Source organism: Anabas testudineus, chromosome 19, assembly GCF_900324465.2.
Source record: "Anabas testudineus chromosome 19, fAnaTes1.2, whole genome shotgun sequence".
NCBI classification, from domain to species: Eukaryota; Metazoa; Chordata; class Actinopteri; order Anabantiformes; family Anabantidae; genus Anabas; species Anabas testudineus.
Genome location: NC_046628.1, coordinates 6,029,621 through 6,056,074, shown reverse-complemented (window position 1 = coordinate 6,056,074; position 26,454 = coordinate 6,029,621). Strand labels below are relative to the sequence as shown.

General features: G+C 43.2%; 2 protein-coding genes and 1 long non-coding RNA gene across 4 annotated transcripts; 2 read left to right on the top strand and 1 right to left on the bottom strand.

Moving 5' to 3' along the window:
- Positions 1 to 96: 96 nt before the first annotated feature.
- Positions 97 to 15,836, top strand: ubald1a (UBA-like domain containing 1a). The gene is made up of 3 exons (XM_026351400.1): positions 97 to 345; positions 995 to 1,054; positions 13,476 to 15,836. Exons 1-3 carry the CDS (start codon positions 238 to 240, stop codon positions 13,797 to 13,799), a joined length of 492 nt encoding a protein of 163 aa, XP_026207185.1. The 5' UTR covers positions 97 to 237; the 3' UTR covers positions 13,800 to 15,836.
- LOC113156324 lies at positions 14,632 to 18,155 on the bottom strand. The gene is made up of 2 exons (XR_003298293.1): positions 17,749 to 18,155; positions 14,632 to 16,250 (listed from the first exon to the last, which is right to left on the bottom strand). It is a non-coding gene; the product is annotated as an uncharacterized LOC113156324 (long non-coding RNA).
- A 4,553-nt stretch (positions 18,156 to 22,708) lies between these two features.
- Positions 22,709 to 26,181, top strand: LOC113156321. 2 transcript variants are annotated; one of them, XM_026351399.1, is made up of 5 exons: positions 22,709 to 23,298; positions 23,987 to 24,112; positions 24,215 to 24,352; positions 24,441 to 24,567; positions 24,914 to 26,181. In XM_026351399.1, exons 1-5 carry the CDS (start codon positions 23,007 to 23,009, stop codon positions 25,020 to 25,022), a joined length of 792 nt encoding a protein of 263 aa, XP_026207184.1. In that variant the 5' UTR covers positions 22,709 to 23,006; the 3' UTR covers positions 25,023 to 26,181. The 2 variants fall into 2 exon arrangements, with proteins under 2 accessions (XP_026207184.1, XP_026207183.1); XM_026351398.1 differs by having other exon boundaries at positions 22,709 to 23,313.
- The last annotated feature ends 273 nt before the right edge of the window (positions 26,182 to 26,454 follow it).

Below are 26,454 nucleotides of genomic sequence, written 5' to 3'. Positions count from 1 at the left end.
AAATCCCACCGGCGAGGCTCTCCCTCGATTGGCTGCGCCCTTCTGTCAATCATGTCGTGTTCCTTCCACTACCGCTCCTACAGTAAATATTTGTGTTTGCTGAACCGGCTGTAATGGTGGACGACTGAGGCTCAGAGACGGAATACAGCCAGAGAGAAGACAGAGAAAGAGAGCAAAACGGTAGAAAGTCTGCTTCATAGCCAGCCGCCGCGACTAGGACACGGGCTTCGTCGAAAAATGGATGAACTCAAACATCAAGTCATGATTAACCAGTTTGTCCTGACGGCGGGTTGTGCGGCGGACCAGGCGAAGCAGCTTCTGCAGGCGGCACATTGGCAGTTTGAGGTAAAAGAAAAGGGAAAATGATGAAGCTTCAACCTTAGAGTCGACAGAGTAGCGTTAGCAACACGGCTAATGTTTATGTGTGACCGACCGTTAGTTTGGACTGGAGCTCGTCTGGCCACTTTTTAATAAGCTAACCTCCTGTGATTCAACATTAAAATCAATAGAGTTAGCTGTAACGTAATGTGTGTGTGTGTGTTTTTTGGTGGCCGGAGTGAGCCCACTTTTAAACCACAACTTTCTGTGTCTTTTAAGTATCCAGTAGCTTTAGCCGGACTAAATGAGAAGGTAACACACAGCAGTGCAGCAGCTACCATATCCAATTAGAGTTTACTCCAGATTAAATACTATAATCCGACACATGACAGCAGAGTACAGGCGAGGCCAGCGAGTGCTATTACGCAATGGAGATAACCGTCGTGCTGTATCGACTAGCCTACAAAAGACTAGTTTGAGGCTGATTACTGTTTAGTCTGCGATAAACACGATATAGACCTAGCTAGTCATTTATAAAATGTGTTGTTGGGGTTTTATTAGTGTCAACACAGAAGATGCGCGATGCCTTTTTGGTCAGTGTTTGCATTTGGCAATGTTTAACGCCTCTGTGTGACGCAAAAACGATACAGTTCATCCTCTTTGTGTTTTCTTGTAGACTGCCCTCAGTGCCTTTTTTCAAGAAACAAATATTCCATATGGCCATCATCATCAAATGGTGAGTGAGACTTGCACTAACAATAACAAAGCACATATCGGCCATGTTGCGAGCTTCCAGAAATAAACACACTCACAGGCAGGCATGCAGCAGCAGCAGCCACACACACACACACACACACACACACACACACACACACACACACACACACAGAGGGAGAGAGAGACTGTGTATGTATGAGAGAAAGAAGAATGAAATGACTAATGTAGATTATATGAAATTCCTCATTGTATTAACTGATGTGCATAGAGGAAGGAAGGGCCCCTTGGTTTCTTGTTAACAGAAAAAAAAAGTCCATTTCCAGGAAGAAGACAGCTGCATCTGACAAATAGACCCACATGCTGTTGCAGTTGTCGTGGGTAATTCAGCTGTTTTGTCCCGATTGTTTCTTTACTATTCATAACAGGACACTTTTACAGGCGGAAAATGCAGAGCAGAGAACACATGAAGGAGTTAGAATTGGAGGAGACTATGCACAGTCCACACATGCACAAGAGCTGAACATTATGAAACACTAGCAGTATTTGGGCTTTTAGCAGCAGCCCACTTTTGGCAGCACACAAGCTTTTGTTTGCAGCTGCATGCATGGCAGCATCCAGCAACATCTGCCCTCTGGAAGAACCGGACATGGATGTGAGGAGTGGATTTGGGCTGAAATTGTTGGCCGTTCATTTTCGTTCTTCCTCCAAACTCACTCTCTGTTTGAGTGTGTGTTTGGTTCAGGTTTATGCGGCAGATACGGCAATCAGATTGCTAAACATTCAGCTTTACGTTTGTAAGGAAGAAAGACATGTCATCCAATTTAGCATAGAAATAGCTCACATTGACCTCAATCACTTTTATCACAGCTTCATGATAAGGAAGAAAGTAGATCTCTTTTATTGCCAGATCAGTAAATAACAGCATGTCAGTCCTCTATTTAGCTCATGAAATATCTCCCTTTAATTTAGCGGGTAAACATTTTGCCAAGAGTTGTCCTGTTCTATTCTGTGTGCCAAATAGGGCTGAACTTGATTGCAGCTGATGCTACATAATGAAAGTCCAAATGCAGAGCACCTTAGTCTGTTTCTGGTGTGTCTGTTCTAGACATTTTCTTGCATAATCACAAGTTTATTTCCTTTTTTTGCATATATCAGGAAGCGCATCTTCATTTGTGGTTGTTTGTTTTACATGCATGCAGTTGTAATTTGTGCATGCTCAGAGTGGGTGGTTGTGTGTGAGTCACAACAATACTACAGTAGGGCAGCATGTCCAACCTTTCTGCAGCTTATCAGGCAGGCCACAGTGTTCCCTGGTATACAGATCTAATCCACTTTGCTCTCGCTCTCACTCTTAACTCCCTTTCCCTCTATCTCAGGTTTCTCTCTCTTTCTCTGTCTTCAGTTTAGAGTAAACATGAGCAACAGTAAGTTACATTTCTGTTATACATGCTGTTGCCTCAGTGTTTTGTGTTGCAACAGAAACTGAACTCATCCTTGGGATTGCTATTTTGGCATGAAGCCTCACCCCAACCCCAGCTGTCCCAACAGATAGACTGTAGACATGCAGTTCTTGGCATCGTGGCAGTTTAGGACGTCATGTAGGTCAGTTAGTTTATGGATGCTGTCCAGTGAGCTGGTTTATGCTATTGTTTTTGAGGTCCATACACAATGTAAGAGGCTGAATGTGGTGTACCAAATCACTTTCCAGTCTAAATTTGACATCATGGGAGAGAAAACGTTTTTGGACACAAAAGTGCTGTTGTTTAAGAAATATACATTTCCATTCCATCTCTAAACTAAGCTGATCGGGTTAGGAGTTGTAGCAGTAAGTAGGTTAGCATTCCCTCTCTAAACTATGTCAAGGTTTTTTTTGTTCACCTGCGCATTGTTCATTGTATGTCAGAGGTTTATACCGTAGAATAAATTGTTATGTTAGCTGGTCTGTTAACCAGTACAGGCATGTTTAGTGCTGAGAATGGTGAAGGATTTCTTTCTACTTACAATGTCAGAGCTAGGGGAATGCTTGTGCTTTGGCACATGGTGTGAAAGAACTACAATCATCTCTGTGGCCTGCATTGAAATCTGTTTGTTTTTGCGTACATGTGTTTATATACACTATGTGTCAGCCAAACATCCACATCTGAACGTTAACTTGAACAGATTGTTCTTTTATCTTGTGTTTTTTAAATGAAGGCGTCTTAAGCTTACATCTATGTTCTGTGATGGACACCCAGGCCCTAAGCTGTGTTCAACCTGCACTGTGTTTTGTACAACCCCTCCCTGTCTACTCCCAGTTTTCTCCTTAACACACCCTGACCATGCAAACTCAGCACCACATTCCTACAGAATGTAATGCTTGCACTGACACAAAATGGGCCCTTTTATAGCAATAGAGGGCCGGTATAACTATAAACACAGCACCATGTTGCTTTTTTACTTTAACCACTCTCTGTCTTCTTGCAACCCTTTGTCACTGTATCTCTCCCAGGTAACAGACACAAAACATCAGGCAGTGGAATTAAATTTCCTGTTCATGTTTCCTGTTAGTAATTTTATGATTATATCCTCTCCTTATCCTCTTGTTTTAGCATCATTTCTTTTATACAGGCTGTTGCCTCAGTGTTTTGTGTTACATTGTTCTGGAGCTACCACCTCCAGAACAATGCATCAGCATGTTTGTTCACACTTGGAATGCACAAATTTTATTTCTGGAGCTTTGGGATATTTGATGTGAATCCATCTTCTAAAATGATCCGTACATATTCTTGTATGCCAAACTATTCTATTACCGTGCATGTTCTTGGGATATACCAAGCTCATTGTAAGGCACTGCCTATGTAAAGTCTGAGCTATTTCTGATCACTTCTAATTACACATCTGGAATGCCTGCTGTCAAAAATGATCTTCCACATGGTTTCTTGTTTGCTGACATTATTAGAATGTGTTAGTTTCCTGTAAACCTGAGCATTTATTATAAGTCATCATGGCTTTAGAGTGATCTAATCTGGACAGTGTAACAACTACCTCTCTTCAAGTTCCTAGTTTTTGGAAGGGAAAATGTTCACACCAATATCAGTGTTTCCATGATTTATATGTCTTGATGTAGGGCGCATACAGCCACAACAAAGTGAATGAATCCTCATGTGACCACAGGGGAGGAAGTAGCCCAGCTGGATGACTTCCACTGCTATCTGGGAACATGTGACCCCATCATGTGACTAAGCTGGGCAACAAACTAAGCCACAAAACCTGGTTTACATGTGTATAATTTCTTCCACAGTTATGGCTAATAAAAGAAGTTGAACTGAGGTCCTCATGTGGCAGCTCTTGCATGAAAGTCAGGGCTTTGATGTTAAAGTATGTTGTCTTAAGTAAGCTGGGGTAATTAAAATAATCTCTTCAAGATTCATTCTCTTTTCCCACTTGAATCATATCTACACTGTTTCTTTCTGTATGTTTACCTCTTGTTCTCACTCCAATACACTCTTGAAGCAAAAGAAAAAAGGAATATTCATCCGTGTGTTGAAGTCACAAATCTAAAATATGTTGTCCTGAGTGTGTGGATCTGAACTTTTTATATTATGTCATATGAGCTAACTATAAGCAGTAAGTCATCTTCAGCTATGGTCATTCATTCAAAACACAAACAATTTTGTCCTACTGCTCAGCACAACCCAGCCTGGCCCACATACCCACCCACAGCCCACAGTCATGAAGAAACAGCTACACGGTTTGAACGATCACCCTTTTTATTGTGCTGTAATCACCATTAGTCACTGGCATCACGCTCAAGGTGAATGAAACTGGGATTTTTATGAAGGGCAATGTTCAGCTCTGACTGCCTTGTTACCGACGTAGAGCAGAAAAGGATTGGACACTGCAGGGCAGTGATAAAAGTGGGCGTGAGGTTGTTTAAAAGCTGTTTCCTGGCAGTATGAACACCCACCAGAAGAAAGAAGGAGGGCTGTGTGTGTGTTTCTGGTAACTACAAACATTTGGTTTGGGTGTCCGGGTGTGGCTTAAAAAGGATTTTTAGAAATCCAAGCTTTTCTCATTCATATGCAATCTCCTCTTACTGAGACTTGAAGTGTGTGGTGTACCCATGCAGAGGTACTATTACCTCATAAATCATGATGAGACAACATAGGAGACTTATTACTCCCATCTCTCTGTCTTTATTTTATCTTTTTATCCTGACACTGTGAGAGATGGAGGAAGGCTGAAGTGCAGTACTGAATATAATGTTTACTTGGATGGCAGTGAGAAAGTGTGCTTGTCTCACACTTTAGATGAGATATTCTAACAACAGGGTAATACCAGGTATCTGGGTAGAAGATACAATAACAGAGTTGAAACAAAGCTGCTTTGTGTCTGGGCCACTATAGAAACACAAGGTGTTCTCTGTCCTGCTGCAGACATTACTTGCAGAATTTAAGCACAAAATGAGGTGAAATGCAGTTTATTTTCTCCCAATAATGAGGTGATGTCATGAGTGGCTTCTATATTCTTTGTGTGAATACAGCAATGTGCCTCAGATATCAGATTTAATCATGTCTAGATCTGTTAAGTTGTTAATCGGTGTGTGTGTGTGTGTGTGTTTGTGTGTGTACGTACCTGTGTGTTGTACAGCCATAACAAGCAGTTTGCCACATCTGAAGAGGCTTAGCCTGTGCTCTGCATGTTCCAACGTGTTGCCTTGCATGTTTCCAGGAGCACGGCTTCCCAGAACTCTTAACCACACACAAAGCCATGTGCGCAGACACACACAGGAACTTTTGCTCAAGGGACTCAGGCATTGGGAATCCATGTGGGTTGCCTGTGAGGAGCAGATTTGTTTATGAGTGGTGCAGTTATGTTGAGTTTCACACTGGTTGTTAGAGCCACAGAGAAACACACAGGGTTAGGCGTATGGCTAAGGAAACACTAGTAGCAAACGGTAACCTTTTCTGTTGCATAAAAAGAGAGTTGCCACATTGTGTTTCCCCTAGTCTGTTTTCTCTGGCTAGCCTTAGCCCTACAACCAAGCCCAGGAAAGCACAGACTTGCTGGTACCTAGTGCTACTAATCTTATGCTTTCAGCTTCCCCATCATCCATCTTTTTCCTTTTACTCCTTGCTAGGATATGCCATGAAGTTTACGTCAGAGTTTCCTGATCTGAAGCCTGAGGAGCTCAAGTTAAAATACTACCTTGTCAAATCACACCGATGTTGCAACATTTGACCACTATTTTCAAATTTTAACCAAAAATTCCTATTTGCCATTAAAAAGATTTAAGGCTTTGTTTGGACCATATGAATTCAACCAGCCAACCAACTACTGGTCTTTTTTCCATCCTGTAATTTGTTGTCATCTCTGCAAAACAGGTCAATCAACCATTCTGTATGCCGCTCTTGAACACACGTTTAGCTTTTAATGAGAGCACCAGTGATAAATGTCCATTTGAATTTTAAAATAAAATCTCTATCAGACAGTGGTCAGTGGTTCACACTAAAAGTGGATGTTGCATGTGTTAAAGGGAAACTAAACTAAATTTGTTCTGCATTGAAGCCTTAAGAAAGACATCTTTTGGTAGGCTGAACGTTAGTGTTTGCATCATAATTGTGTTTTGTTCTTACTCACTGTGACCTTTGGCCTAGTAGTTTCCGCTGCCAGCCTGTTACTAGTCAACAGGCCAAACTCCTCTTTGTAGATATGAGTAGGCCACTGAACACCTATTGTTAGCCTCTTAGCCATTATTGTGATTGGTCCAGTGTGTGGTTGGTCAAACAGAACACATGCTCCACTCAGTCCCAGTTCTCCTAATTCTGCCTGCTGTAGTTGCTCTTATTCTGTTTCAGTTTCTGTTTCTTGTTCTTTTTCTGTTCATGGCTTCTCTCTTTTCTGGTTTCTGTCTTGTTCTTCTCTCTTTCTTATATGGTGTTGTAATATACACGAAAACAGCCCAGCTTTAGTTAATGATCAGCTGCATGAGCACAAATCCTCATGAAGAACTCAGCCGATCATGACCCTGAGTGTATGTATACAATACTAATTCAGCCACACACTCTGGCTCAGCTGCTGGCAGCAGGGTGAGGTCGAAGGAGCGAGGGTCAAGGGGTGAGGAGGGGAGGGGACAGTCACTTGAAACGGTCAGTAGCACCTGTCAGCCTCCTTTATTTAATTTAGGGAAGAGACGCCTAGCTCTAACATCCAGTCACTCCTATAATGACTTCTGTGACCAGATATTAATTATAATGTCAATGCGGTGATGCTAACTAATGCCAAACCTCTAGTACAACAGGCAGTTTGGAGAGGATGAACTCCTGTTTTAGTTATTTTCAGTCTTATTTTGACTACATATCTGCAGTATTTAAGTATTGTTTATATATTTTTTATGCTTTAAGTAAGCCGTAAATTAAATTTCATATAGTATTCAATACAATTTTTACTAGGTCATGGTTGCACTGAAATCCAACTGCAGAGCTGCAGCTCTAGAATAATAAAGCAGTGCTAAGTTACATACACACCATCAAAAGCTCCTTATTTAAACATTGAACATTTGAGGCAGGCACAGTAATGTACAGTTAATGCAGAAGTAATCTATGCTGTCGGCCCTCGCTCTCTTATTTTGTCTTTCCTTCTAACTTTTCTACCACTTTGTCAGAAGCTCAGCCTGTTAGGCTTTCTATGAACTTTATTTATTTATTTTTACAGTTTTGCTCATTCTGCTGTTTTCTTTTATCACTTTTAATCTCCCTTGTCCTTCTATGTGACCCACATTGTCAGTGCAGCAGCAATAATCAGCCATGCCAGACTGCTGTCATATCTACAGCGTGTTTTTTTTTCTTATGAAGAGGAAACGTTTATTTTGTTGTGTCTGTTTGTGGTTGATTGAGGTTCTGCCATATTATCAGTGTAACTTTATGAGTAATTGAACATCACATGGAATCAAAACAAGTTTGTTTATTGGATGAAGTGTTGGCAAATCTGTTGAGGTTACAGATTTGGGAAGGATATTGGAGTCAACACACCCAGTTCCCGTAAAATTAGCTAAACGTGACGGACATGTCTCTACAGTAAGCACATCATTGGATTATATGTAGGAAACATTTCATATCATGTTGCCAAGTTCATCATCAGTATATCTTGTTCATCTTGGCTTTCAAGCCATGATTATTTCATATCCAGCTAACTGAACTGTTTTTAAAGTGGACAAAGACATGCATTGCAAACACTGCTGGAGATTGCAGTGCAGTGTTGACATTGTCCTCACATGTCCAAAAAGACCAAACAAATGGAGTCAATGTTTTTAAATGCATGCAAACTGCTCCTTGCCCTGTGCTGTAAAGTTATTTCTTAAAATGCTCCTGGAAGGTGGAGCTGTTTATGATAATAAGAATTTATGCAGAGTGAATTTTAACAGTGTGCAAAAATAGTTCTCTTTAACATGAGAGGGCTCAGATGTAGAAGCAAGAATATGTGCTGTTTTGCAAGTTAACAGATTTTCTGTTGTGACGAAACATTTTCAGACAGTCACACTGACGAATGTGTTCCTTGGAATAACACCCAACATCCACAAATCAAGTTTTGTAATCTTAAAATGGTTTGAACTAGCTTAAAACTGGTCAACAGAAATGTTGAAATGTTTTCACTTCAGATATGCAAACAATAGATTTTTACTGTCAGACAAAAGTCAGTTTTCATGTATTGAGCTATAAAGCTGTATATCAGGCTGAGAGCCACGTTGTCCAATTACTATCAGAATATATTATGTTGAAGATCGAGTTGGGTTATAATCCAGACATAAAATACAGCTTTAGTAAGAAAGTGTGCCCGAGGAGGGAGACATCAGCCCACATGTTTCACAGTGATTCTTGTGTCTCACAGCTCTCTCCCCTCAGCTCTCTGCAAGCCTTGACACACAATGTGAGAATTGTACACAGCCAGCCACAGACTGGAGGGAGAGAAAGATACTGAGAGTGAAGTGAGAGAAAGATAGAGAAGGGAAAGAAAACACATACGTCATAGGTTCAGAATAATTGCTGCAGTGGGGATGATGGAGAAAAAGAAGCAGGGGCTACATCTAATGTAAGTGTTGTTTTGTAAATAGTGATGTGTACAACTTCAAATGTTGCAACAGCATCGGATCAGTATCGAATCAAAACATTGCAAATAACTGCAAGACATGTTTTAAAGTAGATTTTTCTTTTCGGTGAATTACTCCGATTTGCTGTTATGTATGAAAAGTGCTACATAAATAAAAGTTAGCTTGACTTGACTGGAAGTGGACAGCAGTAATGTGCTCAATATTTCTTGATTATGACGTCAACAAGGAAGTCTGTTGATTTGCTTCAAATAAATGAATAGAAACTAGCAGATCACATTGAAGAAATTGAATAGGAAAGTGTGTGGGGTGGAAGCATTGAGGTAAATGCTACATTTTGGAGGCCAGTCAGGGTCATGACATATAGTTAGACTCCATGCACAGCTATGCAAGTGGATAGAAAGCTTCTTTTTTGCATGGCACATACACTTTCTAAGGAATGCCTCTGGGTAACTGGAAATCATCTCATCTATGTTTGTGGACAAACATGCACATGTGTGCACAAATGGAAGAGTGTTTCAGGTTTGTGGAGATTCACCGCTGGCTCATGGAAGGCATGTTTAGAGCGGTCTCTGCCAACCAGGCAGGCGTTCCTCAAGCTGGGCTCAGCAAACAGACTTGAAGAGAGGGTGGACAGGTCCGGGCCGCTGCAACCACAGTGCCAGGTTTGCCACAGCCCCGTCCCGTGAACAAGGGATCTGTATGGCTTCCTCATAACAACCGTCCCCATGGCAACTCGTCTGTGCTGGCTCTGTTTTCAACACAAACGGCTTCGTGCTGTCTGTTCTGTCTCTCCATCTGTAGATCAAATAGATCCTGTACCTCACTTTACGTTGTGGATGCTGTTTCATAAGCTATACGTAAGTCCCTACCTTGATGCAGCAATAGAGTTAACATCTGCTTTGGTTTCTAAACACTGAGCGGTGTTGGTGCTGTGAAAAAGATGTGATTCAAAGTTAAAGAATAATTGAATGACATTGTTAAGGTGGTGCATTAAACAAGCAAATCATTTCTTCCTCTTAAATGAAATGCTGACCAGTTTTACATGAAGTGTTAAAATACCAGTTTTAAGCTGGACAAGTAATTCCCTTTGCTTCGTAGATGAATTATTTACAATCAATGTGGACATATAGTGATAGCGATTTTCTTCAATTAATTATTAACTCTCAGCCAACTGGATTTGACCTCAGTCTGCACACACTTGTCTCAACAGCTGATTGCTGCTTTTTGTATTTGTCCCTGCATCAGAACAGGAAGAGTTAATGTGACTGTTTACAAAGAAAAAAGAGCAGCAACCTGCTTCTTTACAACAACATGAGCTTTTAATACATTTTTACCTTGGGTGCTGTTTCACTGAACTGGTCTCCTCTGACAAGAGAAATGTGTGTATGGTCATGTGCTCCTATACTGTACACTTACCTTATTTGTGCCTCAGTTGTTTGGAAGTGGAAGCTCTGGTTTGTTGTTCATGGTTTCATCGTAAGAATAGTAATGTTGACAGGTCTGAGCACTGCTGAAGCTTCTATCAGCGAGAAAGTGTCTGATAAGCAGTCAGATCCAAACTCTGAGAGCGTGACAGAGAAGATGCTGCTGTGTATCTGGACCAGATCCTCTTCCCTGTGGGTCGATACCGTCTGCGTCTCTGTCTCTGTCCAAGGTCCCCTCACCAGACAGACGCATGCAAACACACAGAGGTGTATTTAGTTATTTATGAGTGGAGGAGTGTGAGGTGGGCAATTGTGAGATGCACACAAGGTGTTTTGAAGTAGATTTTGTCGTCAGCCTCTTATCTCCAATCGATCCTGTTTTGCTCTATTGTTAAATATGAAGCAAAAGCCAAGAAATGAATATTTACAGGTGAAATCTTTAGCTGTTAGCTGAATTCAGGTGTGTACTTATAACTGTTCACATGTGTATTTGTGGTTGAGTAAGTCATATGCAAAGGTCTAACTGGATAACCTGGAGGGTCCTGTGTCAGCGTTTTTGTCCGATTTTCTGTTCCTGGGCCATAATCACAGAAGACAGGCAGAAGAGGCAGAAGGCCTCCTCTGTTGTTTTCTACCCGAGTAGCAGTCACACATGCACAGTCACAAGGTTAAAGAAGTCCAACCAAGTAGCCTCCACTGCTGCCTACCACACACAGGAAGGATCATGGAGGTCGTTCTGCATTCCAGGGTGTCTCTTTACAGCAGGAAACAGCCTGAGAGACATGAGCCAGCGTTTCCGGTCAGAGTGCACGGTGGACATGTTCACCTTTCCCAAGAGCGCTCCTCTCTGAGAACCCCTGGCTCAGTTTGGCACAGCCCAGCCCGAGCCTGACTGTGTGTTCACTGCACTAACCTGCAAGCCACAGCACTTTTAGGGGGCACGATGGTCCGATTACACCCCCCAAGGGAGGAATGGTTTTCCTGTCACTCTGTTTTTCTGAAGACTGCTTGTGTGCTAATGCTGCGTGTCAACATCTGAGCATCCTGGGCGATGGAGCCAAGGGTAGAATAGATAGCACAGGTCAGACTGAGTTCCAGTTGCCAGCAAAGCAATGTTCCTTTCTAGCTTAAGCGTTTTCTTGTCCAGTGTTTATGTGTGAGTGCAGCTGCTGTTCCCAGTAGTTGGTTCATAAGCTTAATGACTCCCTCAAACCAAACAACCTAGTATTTAACCTTAAACTGTAGGAAGTGTCTGAACAGTGTCGTAGTGGAGGAAATATGTAACAGCGATGATACTAAGGAGACAGTTCAAGTTTTGAGGATTCTTGATAGAGGGTTTATAAAGTACATAATGTCAGTTGTACCTGACTTTACTTTTGTATTAATCATGATACAATGGAACATGTTTGTTCCATTGTTGATGCCTAGTGATTTAGGGGTAGTTTGTCATGTAGGTGCCTGCCCTGTTCGCCTCCCAGTCCAGGCTCTTATTTTTAGATGAAAAGCCTCCTGGCTACTCGAGCCTCCACCTCTTCTTCCCTGTGGAATACATGAGCTTGTTGTTTTCCTGGTCACAACCAGACAGGGAAATGGAAGAGGAAGCAGGGCACGGAGCAGTATGTCAGAAGCTGTGTTGGGGGGACGACCATGATGAAGATTTACTATTTTTAAACAGCCAAGCATAATGTTCACATGGCCCGTTAGCTGTGGTAGGTTCAGTGTTGTTTTTGGCACATGGTTGTACTGTGTGTGCTCGAGGTGCGCCACCAAAGGAACTTCTGACAGGAGAACAGCAACAGTGCTGGCACAAAGGAGAGAAACGACAGGTCAGAGCTCGGGGGGGTTATTAAGGACAAGGAGACGTGTGTGTTTTTGCTCATATGTGTTCACAAAGCAAAACTGGCTGTTATTCTCTGCCTAACTAAGTTTGTATGGTCTGCTATCAGATTGGACGCCTATACTATAGTTGAAACAGGAAGTTGATGTTAACAAAGGACTGTAATGTCATCATAAAGGACCCTCTGGGGAAGCAAAGAGGGTCTGGGATTCCCCTAAATTTCCCTTCACTTAAACAAAACAGTTTTTCTCATTTAAAGGCATAGTTGCATGTTTAACACTGTATGTAACAGCTTTTAGTGTGGCTGTTTTTGGCCGTGTGTGTTCATGTTCATGGACAAAGGGACTTTATACATCTGCTGTGCAGTAAAACCTATGGCATCAGGTTTTGGTGTCATTTACTTAAATAAGCAATAACCTCTCTTTTGCCTCATTAATTTACACAATCAGGCAAGAATCATATGAAAGAAATTATAAGAGGAAGAAATACCTTTTTTTTTTTCCACTGACTGTGGTGTAGATAAAATGTGGTGCAGTCACAAGACAACTGTTAACCCACAGCTGAAAGCAGCAAGATTATTGCATGGTGTTTATAGAAAGTCCTTCTTTAAAACTGTTTCATTTCATTAATCTGGTAATTGTCCTGTATAAATTAGACATATCTTCATCTTCTTCTAACTTGATTAAAAGGCTTTTAAAACATTTTCAGTGCCCAGAATCATTATTTTTATTGCTTTATCAGCAAAATTTCACATTTCCCTTTTTAAAAAAATGTCATCATCAGTTTTTCCTAGCAAGTGTTGTCTTTATTTTGATTTTCTGAAGTTTCCAGCAGTCTACATTCCAGTGATACTCATCATCATAAGACACTAATATTGCCGGTGCTGGAAACAGTGACGTCTTTTGGCTCTCTGACTCTCACCACTGTAGAAACTGTGCTAAAGAGAAAAGTCTCCTGTGTGGATAGACCTCATCATTAAACATGTCAAACTCACATGTAATATTTATGGGTGCCTAATATCTTAGTGTCTCTGTCTCCTGGGCTTCTTATTTTGGACATTCATTAATCATCCTCTCTCCCTCCTCATCCTCAGATGTGCACCCCAGCCAACACACCAGCAACGCCCCCCAACTTCCCAGACGCACTGACCATGTTCTCGCGGCTGAAGGCGTCTGAGAGTTTCAACAGCGGCAGCGGTGGCAGCCCCATGGCCGCCTCCATGGCAACCTCACCTCCGCCCCCCCAGGTTGGCGGCTGGGGGCTCTCACCAAACGTACCTAATGTGCCGCAACCTCCACAGGGACTCTGGACTCAGGGGCAGCCCCCCATGCAGCCATGCCCCACCTGGCCCACGGGTGTAAACCCGCACACAGGTGCTGAGCAGAAGGCTAGTGTAGCGATGGAAGCTGAGAGATGAAGGGCCGAATGGGACTGAGAAGCCCCCCCCCCCAACTGAGATTACAAGCTGGGTGGGTGGGACGGGCGGGGAATGGGTTGAAATGGGTTTTTTTTCCCCCAAAAGACAGATGGATACGGAAAGAGACGGAAACTACGCAAAACCAAGAAAAACTCAACATGGACAATTTACCAAGAGGAGAAAACCAATGCAAATACAAACCTAGAAAAAAGTTACGCACACATAGTAATAAGAGAGCAACTAAAATCTTTGTTAGTTTTTTCCTAAGTAAATGCATAGATAAGAGAAATATTATTGAACTAAAAAAAACAAAACAAAAAAAACAAATAAAAAAAACTGTCACGCCCAAGGATTCTATGTGATGTTCAAGGACATTCAAGGCAGCAAGTTCAAGTAAAATTTCAGTTTTTCCTTTAGTTTATCTTTATTGTTTTCCCCACATCTTTTCAGCCAGTGTTTTTGTCACTGGTCTCCTGTGTTTCTGCGACTGTCTGTGCTGCATGAGGAGAGGGGAACTTGCAACGCAGTGTTTTAGATCGACTCAAAAGTAATCGCGCACCTGAGTGTGAGTGTGTACGCATGTGAGCGGGTGATCAGTTTGTAATCGAAAATGTATACACACACACACACACACACACACACACACACACACACATATATATATATGTATACACAGTATATAGAGTTTAAAGAAACAACTCCATACTGTCATCCCCATCGTCAAAGGTGGGACTGTTCTTACCTCACCTGGTGGTCACCTGACTTCTTTCAGCCAATCAGGGATTCTTCTTAAACCAACCGTTGCCACCACCACAGGACATGTTTTTAAAGGTTCTTTCTTAAAGGCAGCAGACACTCGGCTCTATGCTAACTGATCCTCACTGCAGTGGCTTTTTCTGGACATCGTTTTAAACCTGGACTCAGACTTCAACTGTCCACTGTAAACTTTTTTTTTTCTTTCTGGAGATTTTGCGTTATCACAAGAAAAATGAGAAATCGTGGTTTAATGTAATATCGTTGATGATGATGCCGATTGTTTTGTTTTCGTTGAAAGGGTTAAGGGAGGTTGCTTTGAACTCGGGTGGGACTTAAAGTTGATGTTTTTTTTTTTTATTTTGGAAAGGGTGAATCAAATATAGCTAATACGGCTAAAGTAAAAAACAAAAAACAAACAAACAAAAAAAAAAAACACGACTACTCCATCTTTGTAAACAGAATTGCCACTTTGCATGATGTGTTCATAACGTGTAACATCTTTTGTAGCAAACATACATGAGGTCGAGGCATGTTTATGGGAGGGGGTGGAGTGAAGGATGGGCTGGTCGTTTGGGTCTTATTCCCAAAGCTCAAGGGAATGCAATAGTGCAAAGTGTGTTGTTAGATATGAGAAACAAGAAGAAGAAAATGGGTGTGGGGCAGCTTCAGGAAGCTTATCACAGACTATTTGGGGACACTACAGACTACTTTGAGATATACAGTGTGTATAAATATATACACTGTGTAATATCAGCACTGTGTATATATATACACACATACACCCCCACAAATGTGTGTTGTTGTTGTTGTTGTTTTATTTTTTACAAAAGTTGAGGGTCCCTAGTTTGACCCTGACATACGGCAATATTTTAAAGTGGGGGGTCTGCTCCTTTTTTAGTTTGTCCTGTTCGGATTATTTTTACATTTGATACAACAACAAGAGTAAGAAGAAGATATTTTGAACAACTGGGGGTCTGATTTTTTTTGTTTTCTTTTAAGATGATTAGGAAATCTATGGGTATAATAATGAATAAATAACCAACTTCCTTTTTTAAAATTCTTATTTAGACTAAACAAATGTCTGAGTTCATCCTTTTTCCATGCTTCATACTTTATTTGGTTAAATCGGAACGTTTCTGGGTGGGCCTGTTCCTAAATGGTTTCTCATGTATGTTTCCCCCCTTGTATGACTGTATGAGACCATTCCCACAATATTTGTGGACTACCTGATAATTAACTTATCATTTTTGTGAACCTAAATAAATATTGTATGTCATCCTATTTGGCATGGTTTACTATACTGTGTAACTATTGGCTGAATAATTGTGTTTTATGTGAACTGTCATTTGACCTCCTTATCAAGATGTACAGTTGACTCCAGAGCAGTGTGTTAAATAATGACAGTAGGAAGACAGACGCATCTTAATGTCATGCTTGGCCAAATCTCAGCCAGGCGGATTTAATACAGTCACCCAGCCAGATTACAAAATCACGCTCTACAAACCTCTCTGTCTTTTTTCTCCTTCTCCTCCGTCTGTCTGCGTCTGACAGCTGAGCAATGTGTCTGACGCTGAGCCGCAAAAGATGGTAGGGCTGGCTCATGATGGGAGCCAAAATGGAGGTGAAAGGGAGGGGGGGGATGGAGAAAATCTGCCCTGCGGCCAGTGCTATCTTCATCTCCCCGAATCCATGGCTCTGTGGATGTAAACACAAACAAAAGCCAGCTGTCCACACGCACATGATCACCATACATAAACACTCATTACACACACCCACACATGCCAGTGGTGTAGTGATGATGGTGGTAAATGAGAGGTCACAGAGTTCTCCTATGTCCTGAGCTCACCCCCAACTGCTTCCTTCCCCCACAGGAAGAAAAAAAAAAAAAAGAGATCCCCTTGCTGATTGTGTGCACCACTGTGTCTTTGAGTTGTTGTGTGTCAGGGGGGGACTTGGGTGAATGCCGGCAACTTGGCATCGGGTACAGCAGTGAATCTGAGTATGTGGGAACAGGAGTAGCAATGAACAGGGTTTGTCCGAGAGCAGCTCAGTGTGTGAAGGCATTAACTGGGATCTCGAGCTTAATGGTGATGTCATAAGTCAGTGACAGCATTGCATTACTTAGTGGGACTTGTGCTATCAAAGTCTGCCAGTTAGGGTTCGTAAAATCATTTACAGACACTTTCAATTCACAGTAGGAGTAGGTCACTATTTATTCTGCTTCTCAAAGGTTTCCCAGAAACTTTCTTATTTTCCCAACCTCTGTGAAACGGCTAAAACCGTGCAAGGAGCTCTTGTATCGAGTCCAACTGTTGATGCAAACGAAACCTAAAACACTCGACGTGACCTCAGCTGTTCCTTTGAAAGAGCTCAGACCAGAACAGTAGCTACATGTTTAGAACAGCGAACGCGGAATCTAGCTCTCAGCGGGAGGAAATCCAAAACACGCTGAATTGTATATGCAAATTGCCGCTTGTTGCCACAGTGGGAAGCTGGGACTCTGTTCAGTTTATCCTATCCTTCACACGAAACCAGGACGGTGCCTTTCTGGGTCACCGGATGCTGTGGACACAACTTCACAGATGGCACACAATCAGTACACCTGTCTTGCTTCATGTGTAAACACCACTGTGTTAGTTACTGTTTACTGTAAGGCACCTACTACTGGTGAATTTGTTTGACCTTAATATGCTAACTGTATTCTGTGTAAACTGAGGAGACTGCACTTGACATGGTTTCCAGCTCCTTTATCTTTAGCCTCTGCAGTTCAGCTCATTTTCATTTGGAGCGAACAGGTTTTATAAGCTAGATAAGAAAAAGGCCAGTAAACATGGGTCATAGGGGACACGGGGGGACGCTGCACGCTGGCAGGAGGTGGGCAGGGAAGCATAACGCACACAGTGTGTTCATGATGTGGCACCTAAAGTGGACAAGCTGCAGCAGGCAGTTGGACAAACGCGATACACGGACACAATGCACATACCGTGCATGCACAGGTGGAGAGAGAGAGAGAGAGAGGCGGCGAAAGTACGATTCAGACTGAGCAAATGTTAGGTGAGGAAGGAAGCAGTGCTGATATCATGCTCAGTGAAAGTTCAACTGAAATAAAGGTTTCATATCCTGGAAAATCAGCAAGCAAAGTGGCAACTAAAAGAAAAAAGGGGGGAAAGAGACTGGCTGACGACAGACTTACCTGCCAGTCAAAGGGCCGCGAGAGAAGAGAACCAATAAGACATCGTGGACGGTCAGCACCATCCAGAGCTCCGAGCTGCTTGAAATGAGCAGCTGCGTGTCTTAATGATGCCACATCCATCACTCGGCCTGTCTCAAGCCGGATGCTGTGTATTCTTCGAGTCTCGCTGGTTCCCATCATCACTATGGATATGTGGCATCTTTCTTGCCAGTGTGTATCAGCAGTAATCGTACATAACACACACACAGGCGGGTTTGTTCTTTCACCCAGCAAACACTTGATTTCCTGACTGTGTTAATGCAGCTTTGAGGATGAGCTGACGTTTTACAGCTCTCTCTGCATTTAGCCTCAACACAGAGTTGTGCGCGCTTCCTGCACAGTCCAGCCCCGCTGACACCCAAGGGAGAAACTGGATGGATGGTGTCATTTGTTTGTAGTAATTATATGGAGGTGTCAAAATGATATGGCGATGTTAAACAGTGTCGCCATGGCGTGGTCAAAGCCAGCATGGGTAGAACTGCTGCAGCTCTCTCCTCTCTCTCTCTCTATGTGTGTGTGTGTGTGTGTGTGTGTGTGTGTATGACCGCGGTGAACCTGTGACAATGGCTGTGTGCCATTTCAGCCACTCAGTGTCTGAGATCCTGAGTTGGACACAAAGCCGGCTTTATCTCTGCTCTCACTGTTGTATCAGTGCTGCCTGGCTGGACGCATTAGCACCAGACTTAGCACCCAACACACACACACACACACACACACACACACACACACACCAGTGCAAAAACAACACATTGAACCTTTACGCTGGAAAGCCGAGGGAAAGTTGTGCGTGCACGTACAGTACACAAACGCGTGTGTGCGTGTGTGCGTGTGTGTGTGTGTGTGTGTGTGTGTGAGTGTGTGTGTGTGTGAGTGTGTGTGTGTGTGTGTGTGGGACTCTAAAGAGACCACTAACCACCAGGGGAAGTGACAGACACAGACACATGCTGTTTCTGTTCCCATTTCAACTCAATTCATACAAGTGACGCGATGCAGCGTCTGCCCACGTCTGTGTGCGTGAACATGAACCCTCTGCATGTGTGTGTGTGTGTGTGTGTGTGTGTGTGTGTGTGTGTGCGCCTAAACAGGTCCGACTGGCCTTGAAACGGCATCACGCAGCGAACTGCTCCTTTCTGTTCTTTCGTTCTTTTTCACTTCCCCGTCCTTTCTTCGCAGCCTCCCCCCTCCTCCTCCTCATCCTCCTCCTCCTCCTTCATCGTATGTGTGTGTGCGGCAGACATTCCTCCACACACGTGATCTTTTTCTCTGTCATTCTCTCTCTTCCTGTCTGTCTCGCTTTGCTCCTTCGCAGAGGGGCAAAAGGGGACTGGAATGTGGAGAAGAAGATCTTCAGGAGACATGCAGGAAGAGGAACACGCACACACACACACACACACACACACACACACACACACACAGGTTTCCAGGTGAATTAGCAGGTTGTTACACTGGAGGATGTCACAGCCACAGATGTTCACTCGGGCTCTCTGAATGTGTCTGTGTAACCCTTTGTGGTCCCATTTTGTGTGTCTCTGCACAGTAAAGCCTCAGCTGCTGGGTTAATCAACACGTTCTAGTGCAGATTCACACGTTCAGCTTCGTTTTTTTTATGACAGGGTGGGAGCTAAACGCCACGTGGTCCGTTTCAAACGGGGTTTTTCAGTTGCAAGCATCGCATCTTGACTGCGAGGCGGCTCTGCGGTGACGGCGGGGGTTCGATTGGATTAGATGAAACATTAATGATCCCTTGTGGGAAATCAGGCCATTGCAACACTAACGGTGTCCATCAACGGAAACACAGGGTTGCAAAGGAAGGAGGGAACACATGCAGCACTGACATTCAAACACCAATCTCCACATTTAAGTCTTCACCATTCCACGACATGCAACACTGGTGTTGAGCATGTGTACTGTTCTCACTTGAAGCATGTTAGAATGCTCTCACTGGCTAAATACCACCAAACGTGTACGAGGCAGAACAATGAGCTGCTGAGCGTTTTTTTAATCTCGTGCGTTTCACTGCTACTGAACGATGGAGCGCTGTTGCGTAATCCCCCCTTGTTCCCCCAAAAGGTGATTTACAACAACGACATGTTCGTGAACAGAACTTGTGTGCAGACGGGCTTCTGCTTGCGACGTGATGCAGTGTCTCGGATGCACAAGCCGGATCCATCCCGGCTCGGCTCAACGCTGCAGCAGCAGACATCGTTTTTCATATTCGACCTGCATGCTGGCAGTGTGCCTGACATCCTCCTTCCTCACTGTCCCTGTCCCGCTTTCTCCCTCTTCTCCTCCTTTATTTTCTTTTTGGTTTTCCTCTTGTCCCTTCACACTTCTCCTCCTCCTCCTCCTCCTCTCCTCGCTGCTTCTGATCTGCCTAAGTGCTGCAGTGATCTTGCTTGTCTGCCCCAAAAATGCATGAGGAGGAGGGTGTGGGGGTTATTTTATGACATAATTCCTGCCACTTACATCCAACCATGTGGGGAACCAAGAGCCACTGAGTGTGCATGCATGCATGCATGTGTGTGTGTGTGTGTGTGCACAGTCAAATTCTCCTCCCGTTACTCAGTTTGAGAGTCCAGCTGCAAGCTGCTGCACAGGAAGTGTTTCTAACAACAGCACTCCCTCGTCCACACTGTCCTACTGTACGTTTGAGGGCCCTCGAGGCCGTCGCTCGCTCCCAGCTTCCTTACAAGCGCTGAGCTCGAGTCTAAACGGAGCCAACGGAAACGTGGATGGGAGCGACACAGACAGCGAGCTAATTACACAGCTTAGGTTTATCACGCGCATACACACACACATATATAAAGCCACACAAACACACTAATCAAGGCATGACGCAACCCTCTGAGCAAACTGTATGTCATCATCAGTGAGACGTCCCCTGGGAGGACATGCTGCCTAACAGGGGAGCAGAGTGTATTAAAGTAATCTGTCTCTCCTACGAAACAGCAGCAGTACAGCTGGTAAACACACTCCGACCTGTGTCACTGCAGCGAGGTGTCACAGCGTTATCATAGTTAAAGATTAAGTGGTTCGATAGGCCGCCGTCTGCGTGGGACTTATGTAACACTGTTGTGGCTGGGAAGACGGTGTTTCAGGTGTTTCTCACACTCTGGAGAACATAAAGCTCCGCTTCACTGCAGTATATTCTATTTCTGTTCGACTTCACTAGCTCCTTGGAAACGTCTAACGACGCGTCTAACGACGCTTTTGGAAACGTCTAACGACTTCTCAACCAAACACGCAGCCCGAAGGAAACTGGGCCTAGAGGTGCAAAGTCACGTCACGTCACTTATATTGCTGGTGATCAGATAATTCATCATAATATGACTGTGTGTTGTTTGTCATCAGTCTTAAAGAACAGACACAGACTTCGACCAATAACACGTCTATAAACTGATCAGCTGCTGCTTTCTAACTTGTGTATAATGTCTCTAACCCCAGCTATTACCACATGTCCTGTTTGATTTAAGATTCTCTGTGTTTGTTTGTTTGTTTTTGTCCAAAAAACAGAACAAGAAGAGAAATTACACAACAGCACGTTCAATTTCTCATTTCTAATGATCTTTATGTGTAATTCTAGGATGACTATGGAGTTCTTATCTTTTCTTATAGGTTTATTTGGGGCCAAAAACTCATTTTTCCTCAGAAATAATCTAGACTTCACTCTGGTCGTAGTGTTTAACGTTTCCACTACAGCAACACTATTGTCCAGAGACACATGAGAACCTCACGTAGCTGTAGATTGAAGCTCATTAACCATCAATGACTGTGTATTCTTCCCTGGGTGACTAATACCCTGACAGGTGGTGCACACACATACCTTACTGTTATTTGATCTATCTGTGCTCTCTCTCTCTCTCACACACACACACACACACAAAACACACACACACACACAAAACACAGAGTCAAAAAAGCAGCTAAGAAATTTGGTCTGTGAGTACTGTGTGTATGTGAGTGTGTGTGTTTGTAAGTGGATATAGTGTGTGTAAGTGTGTGTGTGTGGGAGGGAGGGAGAGTTTTAAATGGATGGACGGGTGGATGGATGTATGGAGGACGTCTGCCACTGCAGGACCAGTGACGTCAGCCCCTGTAACGGAGACCATAGCGGTGTACCATCCTGACATCTAGTGGTCAGCTCCTGGGGAGACACACCAACTCCATTTGAACACGTGTTCTCTCTTTTCTACTTTATCTTCGATGCCTTACATCAGCGTCATCTCAAGCTGGAGTTGTGGATCGACTCCACGGGGCCACAGAAACACATGGAAACACACAGAAACACATAGAAACACAGGTTAACGGCGACACCGACACACAATGTGGTGACAAAAAAAAAAGACAAACACTGAAAATAATAATAAAAAAAATAGGAAATCACAGATAAGCATTATGAAACACACACTCACACACACACACACACACACACACACACACACACACACGGGAGTTTATTCTGTAGGCATATGTAGGAATATAGGTCAGACATCAACAACAAGTTGCTGCTCTGTGTTCAACCGAGCCCCACGAGCTCCGAGTTATTTTCAGAACAACGGTCGGCTGAGACAAAATCGTGTTAAAACTGCTCAGCGGCATCAGACGTGTGATCGGATGCACCCCGAAGTGTCTCAGTAAGGGGCTGAGCCACGGCTCGAGTGCAGCTTGCAAAACAATACAACACAAGGAATGCAGCGTTGATGTGAAATAGGAATCGACCACAAGTAAAACTCGAGTTCGTCTCTAAGCGCCAGAAGAAGTCCAATCGTGTTCATGCAGCCTGTGTCCTTCCTGCAACGTCATCCACTGTCCATTGTCCTGCATTTGCCTCAGGCTGACAGCATTTGCATGATGTGCAGTTTTATAGACATTAATTTGTTTGGCAACACTGTTTACAGCGTTTACAAGGAAGTGTCAGCTCTGTTGGGCAAAGACTGCGTTGTAGCTACTTTGAACGCTGAGTACGAGACTGGTGGATGATGAAAATGTGTGATTCCAGTTTATTCTGCAGCCTGGCGTTCATCTGGTTTAGTTTCTTTTGAGAGGAGACTGATTTTTATCAGGCCAGCAATGTTTACCTTGATACCTAAACTTATCCCAAAGGGATTTGAGGCTGGATTCAGAGTGTGGTTTTGAGCTGGTTTTGGTTCCTGGTTTACATCACTTCAGTTTGAGGATTAGAACGGCATCAACAGCATCTCGATTCAAGCCGAACCAGGATGGAGAATATGGACAAGGACTCGCTGATCGTTCAGGCTCTCGAGTCCCAAAGTACAGGGTCAGACACAGATGTGGGTCCAGAGCCAGAACAGGAGCAACAGGATGAGTCCCAACCTGATACGGAGCTTGAATCCCAACAGGAGCCAGCAGAGACACCAGAGCCGAGGAGCGACCCCCGGCCTCTGGGCCTCATCGAGTTCCGCATCCAGCAGCTTCACAACCGGCTTTTAATTCTGCAGAAGATGCAGGACTTGAGGAAGAAGGCGGAAGAGAACAGCAGTGAAACCGCAGGTGAAAATGAGTCAGGTACTTCATTTGACGAGTTAAATAAACAACAACAACAAAAAACAACATACAGCAGTTAAAAAATAGGCTGGTGATTCGGTGGTTCCTAAATAGTTTGACCTGTGACCTCTTGTAGGAGCAAAGGTGAGTTCAACCAAAGCCTGAATTATGCTCATAAACATTTCCACCGGATTGTGGATTCTTCTTGAATGTTTTTGTTTTCACTTATTTAGCATTAAATTCCACATTTTGTTTTCCCCTGACGTTTGTAGGTTGTATAAATACAGATACGGAGCTTCGTTCCTGTCCTCTAAATACCATATATCAGCTGGTTTTAAATGTTCAAATCACAAAGCATTTAGCCTGCAGGTCCTCGTAACCAAAGTTCAAAAAGTTGTTTCTAAAAATAATAAAAAGGGTTGGTAGCTAGTAGGACCTCGCTTGTCTTTCTTTGCATCTCAGATATTTGCACATGACCATGATGATTTGGAAAATTAGACAGGTGATAAGAAAATGAGGAAAACTCTGGGATGGTCAGACAGGAAATGCTCTTCACTCTGCATCTCTGTGATGTAACTACTGCCATTATCTGTTGATCTGGTTTATGTTGGGCTGACGCTGCTCGCCACAGTAGCTGGCTGTGGGTCTGCTTTCCGCCCTGTAAACGTTGTCTCTCCCCGTGTGGCGTCTCCAGTGACGAGTGAGGACAGCGATGAAGGCTGTGAGCTGGAGGAGATCCAGAAGGAGCTCGAGGAGCTGCGAGTTAAGAAGGAGGAGCTGGAGAGACAGGGAGAAAGCTTCAGTGTCACAGCAAATGGAGGCACGTTTGTTGGTTTTTTTTTCCTCTCCAGGATTTGAAATAAATCACATTTTATAGCTACATTAGGCATCTCTGACATTCAGTTTTGATGTTTTAAATCAGACCAACAGAAAGCACTTTCCACTTTATATAAGTCTGAGACACCCCAAGGGGGGATCTACATGCTGCCACCGGCCAGCCTGGAGCAGAGAGTCAAAACTACATCTGCAGCGGAAACAGCAGGAGGCCAGATCATTCCAGGTGGGTTTGATACGCACGCCGGGCATTTGAATGTGTGCAGTTATTATTAGGTTAGTAAAACTGTCTGTCTGTCTCTGTCGTGGGGAAGTGGAGAAGCTGGGGAAGGAATCTGTGGTCACCCGGTGTCCATCCTGTGAACAGATCATCTCCACAGAAATCCAGCCCAAAGTGAGCGAGGCAATGTGGCTTCTCTGCTGCTTGTTCTCCATGATGGGGTAGGTCTGGGCTGATGTTTATATTGACATGGGTGCTGTGTTAGAAACTAAAATGATGGCTGATGCAGCAGGTTAGTCCATCATACTGAAGTTTCATTCAAATGGTCCTCAGTACTTTGTATGGCCCCCACGTGTTTTTATGTCTGACAACGTCGGGACATGCTCCTAATGAGACGACAGATCTGAGCTCACATCAGTGGCCTGCTGGAGGTCATTCTGTCTCCTGGAGTCTTCTCTGTGCTCTTGATAACAAAATAACAAAAATACTGCGTGAGAAAGCAGGTGGAGACAAACTAGACAGAGGGAGCTCCGATATTCAACTTCATCTCTGCTCTCTGTCTCCCAGCTGTGTTGCAGGCTGCTGTTTGATACCTTTCTTCATGGACAGTATGAAGAAGGTCGACCATCAGTGCCCCTTTTGTCAGACGAACATATACACCTACCAACCATTGTGACACACGGCACAGGTTCCCTTACCAGCAGCCCTCGTGTGTACGGCACGACCGTCGGCTCCTACAGCTGCATTTCTTTCTTGCCAGCATTACGTTGAGACATTTCCATAAACCGGGCCTGGAGTCGACTGCAGTATAAACTGCACAAAGGTTCAGACGTTCTTTGTTCTTTTTGCTGCTGGTGTTAACGTACAGCCTCTCTGTCAGCAACCTTTGTGTTTCCTATTAATTACTGATGTAAATATCTATTATCTGACAAGAAAAACATATGTAAATTTGTTTTATAACCCCAAACGTCTAACAAAGAACCATTTTCATATACTGTAAAAGAGAGCATGGTTCAAATGTATTCAAAGTCCTCGATTCTTCCCTTTCTCTACTCTTTAATAACTTGGATGTTCATTGTTTTGTTTTTTATGTATTTGATGTATTATGTAATGTTCTGTAAATAATAAGAGAAGAGTTGCGGAGGTGTTCACAGTACACCAAATTTTATTGACACATAAAGGCATACAGTACTTATATACATCTTTTTGAGTATTTACAAAATAGAGAGCCCATGGATGTTTAACATGTATAAAAATATGCATTACATCTATATAAATATGTACACAATGTGCAAAACATATGGCATTACAAACAACGAGAGGCATGGCATGGGTGCTGGAGATAAAGACTGCTACACTGAAGAACAGAACTCAGCTGATGAGGGTGGAGAACCTCTGTTCTACTTTCATTTAAGGTTTCTTTTTTTTTTAAACAGAGCTCTGTTCTGAAGTTCTCCACTAAAAAGAAAAAGTAATAATTATAATACCGCGTTCAGATGATAATGAACGGTGCAGCTGAGTGACGTCAACTCCTGATAACTCGGCCTATTCAAGAAGCGGACGATTTAACCACTCAGATATGAAGTGCTTTTGAACTGTCCCATTACTCTGTACGCAGTAAAGGCTCTTACATGAAGAAAATCAAGGCAGGTTTTGACATTACAGTACGATATATGAAGGGAGAGCAGCCATTATTGCTTTTCGCCGTCCCTGTCTGGCCGGTCAGTAACCCGAATGGCCGTCACGTGGTGTCGCGTCTGAGTGTGAATCGCTGGACATTTTCTGCAGCAGAGAGGTTTGTGTATGTTTTGATATGAAAAAAAAAAAAAAAAAAAGGAAAGGAAACTTTGCAAACCAAAAATATACAAATGAAATCTTCTTCAACATGTATTACGTAAGTACGGAAACAAGGTTAAATGCTTTTACTTAAAAAAATAAAAAGATACATACAAAATATGACAAAAATATGAATAAGTAAGTTCCACTGCCTTTTGGCAACAAATATTCCAATTTGACAGTCTTAAAGCTGACAGACTGACAACAGAACACTAATAATTCATCTCTTCTAGGACGCAGACAAATCAAGTTCTTACTGTTCGTTGCTATGT